This window comes from Chelon labrosus (assembly GCF_963514085.1).
Source record: "Chelon labrosus genome assembly, chromosome: 15".
Taxonomy (NCBI): Eukaryota; Metazoa; Chordata; class Actinopteri; order Mugiliformes; family Mugilidae; genus Chelon; species Chelon labrosus.
The window spans coordinates 16951046-16963649 of NC_140348.1; the positions used below are offsets into that span (position 1 = coordinate 16951046).

At 41.1% G+C, this 12604-nt stretch overlaps 1 protein-coding gene across 3 annotated transcripts in view; it reads right to left on the reverse strand.

Moving 5' to 3' along the window:
- Positions 1-12604, reverse strand: part of dst (dystonin) — a gene marked incomplete at its 3' end in the record, with an annotated part of 77790 nt that overhangs the window by 63522 nt on the left and 1664 nt on the right. For all 3 annotated transcript variants that reach the window (XM_084561311.1, XM_084561312.1, XM_084561310.1), the window contains exons 2-5: positions 12053-12114; positions 9673-9762; positions 6960-7037; positions 4707-4799 (exon numbers count right to left, since the gene is read on the reverse strand). In XM_084561311.1, the coding sequence (XP_084417437.1) occupies positions 4707-4799; positions 6960-7037; positions 9673-9762; positions 12053-12114 (323 nt within the window). The remainder of the gene's footprint in view (positions 1-4706; positions 4800-6959; positions 7038-9672; positions 9763-12052; positions 12115-12604) is intronic.

The window sequence follows — 12604 nt, forward strand, 5'->3', positions numbered from 1 at the left end:
CACAGTCTACAGAGGTTCAACAGGACTACTGCCACAAACACAAGGTTGAGTTTGTCCCTCCAGCCCGTCCAGCTGGAACCCTAAACTGATGATTACGCCAATAACTCCAAACCCCCTGAACAAGGGATAATCTGGACAAGGCAGGTTAGCCTTCCAACAAATGAGCTTAGTACAGATGACAAAGAGCTGAGCCTGACTTACTCCAGTAACTTTACTGGACACGGGAATCTGGTTTCCACCTCACAAGGGTAAAACAGACTCAGTAAGAAAAGAGCCGTCATGCGTCCAGAAACGTTAAAGGCATTGTAGAACTAATGCCATTTAGTGCACACACTCCAGGTTCCTTCTGACCCCCTATAGCCACTGAACTCAAACCACCTTCTAACATAGCCATGTCCTGCAATGATCCCAAAATTACACACAGTGCACAAGTTTTTTCTGATGCTGTATATCACCAATTTATCATCTTCATCTTCTGTAACCACTTGTTCCTGTGAGGGGTCGCGGGGTCTGCTGGAGCCTATCCCAGCTGTCATCGTGTGAGAAGCGGGGTACACCCTGGACAGGTCGTCAGTCTACCGCAGGGCTAACACAGAGAGACAGACAACCACTCACACTCACATGCACACCTACGGCCAAATTAGAATCACCAATCAACCTTATGAGCATATGTTTGGACAGTTGGAGGAAGCCGGAGTACCCGGAGAGAACCCATGCAGACACAGGGAGAACATGCAAACTCCACGCAGAAAGGCCCAGTTGGCCCATGGATTCGAACCCGGGACCTTCTTCCAATTTATTATTTTAAAACAAAAGCTGCACATTTTTCATTGATAAGAGTCACTTTTCTACATATTTGCTTGGTCAACATCTGATTGAACTTCAAAACTTTCTACATCTTGCACAGATGAGCAGCATAAACACATTTTAGCAATAGTTTTCAGGTAAACCAACTAAGCATACCTTCTTCTACAATAACTTTTGTTTGTGTGTAAAACAAGGACTGAACCCAGACAGGAACACATCACAATGATGACTCAACATAGAACTTATTTAAGTATATACTTTATCATGCATCCTTTTAATGTTCAGGATGCATTATACTGTACATTATCAAAGCACTCGCATAATGCCTATAAATAGGACGTTCTCAGTACCTCGTGTTGGGTGGAAATACATTTGGCAGGAGCTGGTATATGCTCTGCGTAACCAGAGCAGGTGTAGGCCCTCCGTCTCCTCCTTCTGTGTGCTTGAGAGCCCCATATAATCTTGGCAAACGTTTCCTCACTCCCAGGTCTGTCATTGCCTCGCAAGGTTCGCAGCATGTGCTCTACTGCTCCAAAGCTTACTGCCCTCCTCAGCTGGCGTTGGAGCAGCTTCTTCACAAGCAGACCATCCTTTGCTGAGGCACCTCTGGAACCTGCGTTGACGATGCCGTGGAGATTTCTGTCTACGGCAGACCTGTTTCTATCACCGTCTTCCTGGTCTGTAGAAGACCTTTGCAACCTGCATGCTAACCTTGAGCCAAGAGGTTGATCACTAGGATCTCTGAGGATTAAAACTGGTACCTCTCCAACATAAACACCTTTGCTTATGCTGTCTTGCCTGGACAGAGGCTTCTCCGCCTCTGAGTGTTTATCCAGCTGTGCTTGGTTTGCATCTGTGTTCCCATCAGGATTATCCTGACTCTCCGCAGCCTTACAAATAGCTTTGCTTGAAATGTCCACACTTGGAGATACCCTAAGAGATCCTAGAGGCTTCAAATCCTCTGACTTCCTCTTCTTCCTCTGAAAATAGCGACGACCTTTAAGCTCTTTAGATTCAGGATTCAGTGGAGCTTTCTTGGGGTCAACATAACATTCCTCTTTGGGACTTCGAACGCAGCCGCAGATGTTTCCCATGGCTGTCGGTCATATACCGGGTAACCCATCAACAGTGCTCTACTCCCAACAGCAAACTGTTTTCAGCCAAAGTATCCGCTCGATCTGAAGAACAACTATCCCTTTGACAGAAATCCATTTAATACTGTGCACACAATTAGCAGTGGTAGTCCGGCAGCCAGAGAGAAAGCTCACTCCACTCAGACCGGGGTTGGCTTCTTCCTTTCGTTGACTTTAAAAGACTCACTGCTGAGAACTGGCCAGTCACTCTCTCTCTCTCTCTCACCCTCTCTCCCTCACTTGCTTGCTCTCTCTGCGATTTCTCCTCTGACACTGGAATCTTTTCTGACCTTTGAAACATTTCTCCTGCTTTACTAATCCAGCACAAACACCATAAATGCACACGCAGACGGTTCCCACGTGCCTGTGCCTCTCAGCTGAGCAGGAATGGAAAAAGGCTTGCGGACGGACCTGTTTCAGGCTGGCTAGTCTGCTTCGCCAAGACAGTAAACACGCACGTCACGGCCGCCTCTTTCCCTTCCTAATATTTGTGTAAGGAGGTCGCACTGTATATCTGAGGGTGAAGGGAGGACAAGCCTCAGACTGGAGGGCCACCTATTGTGAGGTGAGAAATTTTGGCTCAGCAAGTCTGGCTGCGTGAATCAGGCATCAGTCCCCGCAGGGCAGAAGGGCTTTGAAAAGCAGAATGGCACAGGTCAACAAGAGCAGCAGAAGCCGAGGCAAATCCGAGCTGGGCAACAAAGAGCTTTCACTTTGTCTATTAATCAAGATACATACAATGGCCGAGCCAGAGGTGGGGCTTAAGTCCAATGGTTTGAACAAACACTATTATCTGAACAGATCACCAGCCTTGCAGTTCACAAGGGGGGCAAATGCTCTGACCAGGAAGTGATTCACCATATAAAACAATTTGCAACATTTATGAGATAATACCCACAGAAGAAGTGTAGAGGAATATATACATACTTTTATTGCAGGACAATAACTGTAAACACAATGTCACCACACAGCTACTGAACTAGAAATAGCCATGTCCCAATGACGTTGGCCAAAGTCACCTGACAGCCAGCACAGCGAACTGATTACTCCTGTTTCTCTTTGTGTCGGCCAAACTTTTAAATGTTGGTATTGTGAATGAATGAAATGAATGCATCACTGAAGGTGTAAGTGACCAAACAATGCCCTGATCAGGACAAACCAAACAGACAAGACGAATGAGCGCTGAAACGTCTGACAGCAGTGCAGTGTCATGATGGTGAAATGTCACCATCCACACTACAATAAATATTACACTCTGAAAAACAGGCCGCGGGTAAAAACACAGTGGGGCAGTCATTCTGGAGACACAACAGTGGCTGCTTTGTGTGCCTCTTTCCTGCGCAGACACGATCAAACAATGCATAGCATCTGAAACACCTTGCCAGCAAGGAAGTAAACCAGCTATGAGGTAAAGAGTTCTGGTCAAACTTTTATGTGAGTTAATATAAAACGTAGCCTGCAGCGGTGAGAAAAGCATGTACACGATGTACCCAAAACAAGCCTCCCAAAAAGACAGATCCCGAATATTTCTGGCACAGCGAGTCATATGAAGTTGGTGCATGTCAGTCTGCTGTCAGTTAGGCTTATTCAGTTGAACTGATATTTTCTTCTAAAGTGTCCTTTCAGATCAAGAAGAAACAGGCCCTTTACTGCTGGATCCACTGCTCAAGGGCTTGCGTGAGACTGACAGCAGCAGGTGTTGGCATCGCAGCAGACGCTACCTGTCAGCACGTTTGAGTCCAGGAAAATTATATTAGCTACTATTTTCCCCATTAATAAATTCGCGGTATTTGTCATACCACCATCATTTGTTTTCTTTGAAACTGTGTGTGAACTCATAACCATCTCAGTTCTAATATTTGCAAAATTCCTGCAACTCACAGCTGGCATGTGCCAAAGATATTAATAAACTAATGAAAGAGTCAGACGAAGAAGTGGATGGGGAATGAATATTTCTGTGGACACCTGGATTCTCCTGGCATGCACATACAAACGAACCCACTTGACATGATTTGTGCTGCATCGATGAAATGGTTCCCAGAGAGAACATTCTTGAGGATATTCCGGTGGAAATATGAACCCAACCTGAGGCGTGCAACATCTTGAAACCATAACAACTCTCCAAAGCTTATGTGTAAAAGAACACTAATGCTTGGTTGCGCACAATAACATGAGAACTAAAGTCCACACAGCAAGCTACAATTATTTTGCTCTGCTCAGTAAAAACACTCTAGACCAAGTAGATTCAAGTAGATAAAGTAGATAAAATCTCATTACACAGAATACAAGCAATTTCTGCCATGTTCTCTCATATTCAAACAAGTCTCAGTATCTTTTAAATACCAAACCCTTTAGGTTACAATGAAATAACTGATGCAAACTTGTCAAGTTCCAACTTGAGCTGAATCAAACATGATCTAACGTAATTCCAAGTAAAGATATCACACACAGAAATCTCTGAGCAGGACTCGAATCACTACCATTCAAAACACACAGCTGCACAGCTTTGACACCTTGTGGCCAGAAGCAGAAACATCCATTTAACTTACATCAGCATTTTAAAATCAGGAGGGCATTTGTTACTCAGTCTCAAACAGTAACAGTGGAAAATGATGTACATTTTAAAAAAACAAAACAAAAAAAAAACAAATGAAAAAAGAACAAAACATCCAACAGTTCAGTATAAAGTTGTAACTTAACAGCAGAGTGACATTTTCTTGAATACGCGGCCATTGACAGCATGAAGCCAAAGCTGGCAACACTGACCTGAAAGTGCAGAATTATGGTCCAGATCAATCCCAGGGTCAGTTTTGGGTTGCCGTCTGTGATGTCGTCATTCCTGATATTTACAAGTTTGACCTGATGACAGGAAATGCACAATTAATACATTCAAACATACAATATTTTGATGTGTTTAGAACCTGCTCCTGAGATTTAATGTGACTGCATTTACTTTAGCCTGTATTTGTATCATTAAATAAGTACAGAACATGAGAGTCAATGTGTTTCGTCTATTCTGACACATGCCTGTCATTTGACAAACACCACAAGGTGGCAGAATAGTCATGGCATTATGCCAGGGAATGGTGCCATCTTGATAACAATGTGGTACAGAGGTGATCTCTAAGCATTAATGATTTATCCTAATTAAATGTCCTATACCTTTTAAGGATGTTTTCTGCCAGCTATCAAAATGAAACACGATGTGCTTTTAATCACGTCCTTCACAGAAGCCATGACACACTAGACAGCCTGGGTTTAATATAGCAATAAATTCCTGTAGTGGCAGCCTGATTATCAGTAATGACTGTAATCAATCAGCTGCAGGGGGAGATTTACAGATCTTCAAACACATCATTTTACATTTAAGGACCACTGAGAATGCATGGATGTGTCTGGTATGGGCTGTAGCTATAACAGTAGGATACCTCATTTGTAACCATGTATGATTCCTTTGTCTCGAGCCTTACGTCACATCTGGCTACGGCTCAACGAGGCTGTGTTCTTCTGCACATCCCGAGAGAGGCGGGGGAGGGGGGACGGCAAGCAGAGTGCTTTGAAATCCCACTGATGGGATTTGTAGTCAGCGCTCCTTAAACGCTGCTATTAGTGCTTGTGGTGACTGAACAGAATTGTAATGTTGTAAGTCCAAAACAATCTGTCTAATAGTAAGTGATGCTGAAGAATTCGTGGAATCTAAGAAATCACTGGTCACTGGGGCTGTCTTAACCCTTATATTCAGATAGTGGGTCATTGAGTTCATGGAGTTTCCGGTTACTGGTTAAGAATAAATAAATCTCCACCTCTCCAAAGTCCTACAATACATTATAGTTGCACACATTAGCTCAAATTTAATGTAAAGGTTTACAGAAATGTCTTCGTGATACTATTTCCCTGTGCTGCTGCTGTGACACCTTGAATTTCTCTTATCTGCTATCAATATAGGTCGCATCGCATTGTATCGTATCGCATTGTATCGTATCATATCGCATCATAATGCATTGTATCACATTGTGTCATATCGTATCATATCGTATCCTGTCGTACTGTCACATCCTATATCATATTGTCAGTTTAGCTGTAAACTTTAATATAATCCACATATCAATATAGGTACATCGTATAGCATTGTATTGTATCATGTCATATCGTATCGTATCGTATCGTATCGTATCATGTCGTACTGTGTCACACATCATATTGTATCGTCAGTTTAGCTGTAAGCTTTAATATAATCCACATATCAATATAGGTACATCGATTCGCACTGTGTCATATCGTACTGTGTCATATCCTATCGTGACATATCGTATCATCAGTTTAGGTGTAAACCTTAATATAATCCACGGTACATCGTATCGTATTGTATCGTATCACATTGTATCGTATCATATTGTGTCATATCGTATCGTATCGTATCATGTCGTACTGTGTCACATCATATTGTATCGTCAGTTTAGCTGTAAACTTTAATATAATCCACATATCAATATAGCTACATAGTATAGCATTGTATTATATCATGTCATATCGTATCGTATCGTATTATGTCGTACTGTGTCACATATCATATCGTATCGTCAGTTTAGCTGTAAACTTTAATATAATCCACATATCAATATAGGTACATTGTACCGCACTGTGTCATATCGTACTGTGTCACATATCATATCGTCAGTTTAGCTGTAAGCTTTATATAATCCACGTATCAATATAGGTACATCGTATCGTATTGTATCATATCACATTGCATCGTATCACGTTGTATCATATCATATTGTGTCCTATCGTACCGTATCGTATCATGTCATCCTGTGTCACATCATATTGTATCGTCAGTTTGGCTGTAAACTTTAATATAATCCACCGATCAATATAGGTACATCGTATCGCACTGTGTCATATCCATCGTATTCTATCGTCAGTTTAGGTGTAAACCTTAATATAATCCACAATCCATAAAATGTGTATGAAAATATTGCACAGCAAGTCTGAGAATGTGTATGAACCGATCCTTACCTGCCGCCTCTTTAAATAATCCAGTGCTATTTGTACATTCTGGAGCCTGTGGAAGCGCATCCTCCCTCTCTCCCGAGGCTGTGGACATAAAGAGGGAAGAGGAGCCACGTATGCTAATTAGGTTCTTCACAATATCAGAGAACAAATGATAATGACAATAATAATAATTAAAAAAAAGATTAGTATCTAGGAGGTCACAGGACATGCTTCTAGATTCTTACCTGCTGATCTGGTGAGGTTAAAAGAACACATGAAAACTCTACCCACAACAACAGTAACCATACCTCCACTCAAAATCTGTGCATAAGATGCATGTAGTGATTGATTTTCCACCATTTTCCTCCACTACAAATTAGTTCTGTACAGGTCTGAAGAAAACCAACTACGATAGCCGAAGGAGCAACTCATAGAAATGAACATCATTCAGCTCCCTGTGTCGTGGCTAACTGCAGGATGCTTTATTGTATGATCTCTCACGGCAAATACTTGCGAACGGTCAGAGGCCGCAGCACGAGGTAATGTAATGGAAAATGATGCATTCAAGCCAGGATGCAGCAGCAAAAGACTTGAGACTGCATTCGGCCATCCTGTTCGTCTCAGTGGCAAAGCAACACTATTTAATAAACCCGTCTCTTTCACTTATGAAGCTTTCTTTAGGCTTCAAAAAAAAAGAGAATATAGTCAAATGCAGCAAATGGGAAATGTGTGGATCATCATGTCGGTTCCAAGAATTTTTATGGTGATATGATTCAATGATGCGCAAAGCTAGTGGAGTAGATATAAAGACCCAAGCTTCCTGTTGTAATTTATTGCATCTTTTTAATGTTTTTGCAAGGACAGAAAGTCAAATCTTTTACTGTGGTCTGACATACAGTATATGTTTAAGGAGAAACTCAGAGAAGGAAACTGCCTGGGTCTTTGGATCAGGTGCAATGTTTATATAATATACAGTATGTCCTCATAAAAAATAAAAAAAACTTTGAAACATAACTTTGCATAAAAGGAAAAATAACCAGAGGAAATGAAATTGATAATCATGTAGATAAACTGCAATATCTATAATTATTTATTAATTATAGATTAACTAATAACTAATTTTACAGTGGGAGTGTCTCTACTTGCTGTCTACTGTTAAGTGGCCACAGCACGCTCTGAATTAGTTTGTTACAAGGGGTGGGGTGGAGGGGCAAGCCACACGTACCCCCTTATCATCATCCACCGTGTCTCCATGCTGCTCAACTGCACATGCTTCTGTCCCACTCACCAACCGCAAAGTCTTCAGAAAATCACGCTCCCTTGGCTTATCGCCCGAAAAGGCAACACATGAGGAAGAAAAGGAAGACATGGACACACACACACACACAGCGGCCAAATCAAAGGAAGTTAGACAATGGACAGAAACCAAGAGTGGAGAACAGAAGAGGAGGAAAGTGGGATGTAAACAGAAAACAGATAGCTACTTAGAGGATGAAAGTTAGTCACATTGAAGGGGGGGGGGGGTAACTGCTGGGGCTCCTTGTGCAGTAATATATGAGCAATTTAAATATGCACAGGAAGGGGCTTTACAGCATACTAATACTATTTACTCATAATACATGTACTCCAGACTACAGAAACATACTACAATATTAATAAAACAGGGAAAAACTAGACTTTCTGTTTAGTTTAGTCCTACATTCAGATATAATTAGACTTTTATTTTTACTTTTTGGCAGGAAAGTAATTAACAGTTACACAGATTAACACATTACAAGGCGATACGAGATGATAAACATGGCTACAGACAAATCTCAGAGGCATCCGTGAAAGGGTTTAGCGATTTGTCATCTCAGACATTTTCCATATCTGGAGCAAAATGGTCATTCCAAGTTTTGACGGCCAAGAAAAAAAAATGTTATAGAACCAGCTGTGTATTTATCCCCATAGGAGCACGGATACACTGTTCGTAAATGTAATCTTTCTTAAACACAACTATTTAATAGAAGCGCTGTATATAAGTGAGGTAATGTTTGTCCTCTGAGTGCCAATAAGGCCAATGAGAGGTGACATGACCCTGTATGTAGAGACCTGCAGCAATATTTGCCTCCTGTGAGACAAGACTTTAAACTGTTCAGGGCACCCTTGTGAAGAAAATCTCCCAAAACCTTGACGACTGCATGTTATTTGTTTTAGTGGGCAAAATAGCTTATTAGCAATTTTGTTAAAGTCTGATTATTGGCTGCAAAGAACCCGATGACCTGGGCAACCACTGAGCTAATTTTCTCACTTGCTTACTTTCCGTGTGATGTGTAGATTTTGTCGACTAAAAAATTACACTCTTTAAGTAAACCAACTGTTTAATATCCCACTTGAGAAGTGCTGTTGCTACGATGGCCCCACTCCACAAATAAACATGTATAAAAGACACTTTTCTTTAGCTCAAGTGATCACAATACTGACCACGTCTATAAGCTGCATAGATATCACAGAAAAAATAAGGACATTTTTCCTACAGTGCACTAAAAAGTGGGTTTTGGTAGGTGCAAAACACAGAAGATACCATCCGTTATATAAGTCCCTGTTATGGCCTTATGACAATCTGACTGATCTCACTGGGAACTGCTCTGGCTATGAACTCAGGAAGCTCCACGTCTGCACAACCGCATCAGTTTTGAGTTCTCGTATCTTGAAAAAAACACTGAGCACAAAGAAAAACAGAGAATCTTTAACTCACCAATGTGTCTCCAGACAAAACCTCCAACAGTGAGATCAGGTTATGTCCATCTCGTAAGTCTTCGTACAGGTCATTTATATGCTTTCGGACCTACAGGCTCAAGGGAAAAGGCAACATTTAGTTTAGTTTATAGTGCAAGCAAATGATTATACAGCAACTGTACATGAAGCAAACAATGGTTTATCGTGTTTATTAAACTGGTATAATCTAATATTTGAACAGATATTTGAGGATTGTGCTATTTAAGGACAGGTATAGCTATAACAACAACTCAGACAATAAAGAAATAATAATATTGCACAGTAATGTGCAATATTTCACACAATAATTCTCCTAACATTGTGCAATACATCTGTGCAACCTGAGGGGAACCTTAGGTCACCTTAATTTCATTGAACTTGTACAATGACAATAAAGACGTACTATTCTATTTTCTCTTATCGCCATGTCCCCTCTACAATGAACGCAGCATAAAACACTAAATAACAGAGCTCGAGCATCGGCGCAACACCTCATCCAGACACTTAAGTGAGGAACTTAACAGCTCTCTCCTTCCAGCAGGCCCATATCTCCCTCCTGTCCTAAATACCGCGCCTCTGAAATCACCCCGCCGCCCATTGACCTGCTTTCACACAGGGCTTTCAGCACTGTAATCCCAGATAGCGCCCACAGCTGTGGAGCCAAAATAGACCCCCACCCGTACATTATTGGGCCAGTCGAGCAGGTCCCCTACTATTACTCAGCAAACTCTTGACTTCTCAAGGAACATGTGCGAGGCTTGCTGAAACAGGCATAGCAAAGAGTTAATGAGGCCTGAAATCTGGATGTCAAGCATGAAATAAAATGTAAACATTTCAATTAAAGCATGCTGGAGCAGCTATAATATGCAGAGATTTTTATTTTGCCTCTCATGCTGATGTTGGCGTTGATGTATTGATGATTTCCTTCATTCTTCTGCCAAGACTGTGACAAAGTTTATATAATAATGTCAGTGCAAGTTGTAGCCTGCATTTACAGAAGGTAGAACTGGATCCAGCAGCCTATTGGGAACTCACGTATCCTTCTAATGATTTTCTTATTGGAAATAATGTTCAACATCACATCCAATCAGTTAAGCCCTAAATCCGTGGGAACCCCTATCTTCATCTTCAAGAAAAGTAAGGGTGCAGCTTTCGTACTGTTGTTATCTGCAAAGTCACATCAAGGCCATCAGTTCATCAGCTGTAATGTGTGTTTTTCCGTTTTCGTACATTTGCTAAAACTGCAAATGGACATAAAATGAAGAAGTCGGGAATCAGCTTAATTGTAACAATCAATCCCTCTGAAACCATGCACTTCTGTATCACATATCATGGCAGTAGTTGAGAGGTTTCACTCAAAACCACAATATCGCGGAGATGCTGGATAAAAAAAGTTAAGGGGATCACCACATTCAGCAGGATTCCTCCCGCTGGGATTGTGAAAAGTCAGGGGGTCGCCTCGGTCAGTGAGTGACAGTTGTTTTCAACACGCACTGCTACACATGGCCGCAAAATTGCTCCAACCAATCACGTCCCTTCTGTCTAGTTTGTGCAGGAAAGACATGCAGAGCGACTTCTTGGGGACCGGTGAAAAATATGAGAAATGAGGCGACCATATTTCCCAATGACAAGCATAAACACTTTAGTTTTTTGTTGTATAGTACTGCACTTGTCCTTGTGTACCTTCTACACCTCTTGGTCACTCTTATTACTGGCTGTCTATTTTATTTTTTGCTTCCTGTTTCCTGCTATATTACCTGCTATTCAGTTTTATATGATGCACTGGATGCATCTACTGTCTCTTCTGTTACATTAGAGTAACTCACACTTTCACTTCAAAATGTTTAGCTCTCTTTTTATAGAGTTTAGTAACAGAGAAATGATTGACTTCTCCATTTTCTAAATATCCCAGAATCGCATGTTCACGCCTGTCACAACAAAAAAAATAATTACTTTAATATTAATGACGGATGATTCATTAACGTTTTTTGCATGACCCCAATAAAAAGCAAAATTCCCAGGTACAGGTATTACTCGCGAAGTAAGGCGTATTACGCGCGACATGCCTCGGCTCGTCCGCCTGCTTAAGTGTTTTCATTAAATTCTGCAGACAGATGAAACGCCACAGTAGGCTTTTCAAATTCCTCAGTCAACAAAAGGCAAACTGTTGCTGCAACAGCCCAGAAGCACATGGCATGTTAAATGACAAGCCTTAATCGTGTCTAGGGAGGAATGACAGCATGTCAGGGCCTAACATGAAGACAGATAATACTTTATTTAAGCTTCAAATCTTAATGAACGGATTGTTGCTTCCTGCAAACATGTGGTGCACGAATAAATGAACACACATTTGCTCTCACCTTCAGCAGATGCTGGTTTATCCATTTTGTAAATGTCTTCTTCTGCACTCTGTCTCTTTCATCTGTAGAGAAAGGAAACGCATCCTGTTAATATTTTTTTCACATTATAAAGCATTCATCGTGGAGGTGTATGAACAACAGAGATAATTTTTATAAAAGCTGTCATTCATTAAGCCTAATTATGCTGTGGTAAACTATTTTATGCCACTTATAAAGCTGTTAAAGGCACAAGAAACCAGAAACAAATGCAGGGTGAATTGCACAAAGCCATGTTCCACCTAAAACAAACATCTAAAATATAATGAAAAACATGAGTAATGTAGTTTTCTGATAAGTACGCACCAAAAAATTTGTTGTAAGTATTGAGAAATTTAATCATTTAGTACAATGTTTTGCTTCCTGTCGTACGCAGTCAGTGTTATTATTGGATTTAAAGTTTCAGTGAAGGTCATGCACCAAAAAAAGGGACAAATGACGACCAGAATGTGTCCCAGTGGATCAAAAGAAGGATTTTGCAGAGACGGAAATGGCATCACTCTCTCCAACATGCTG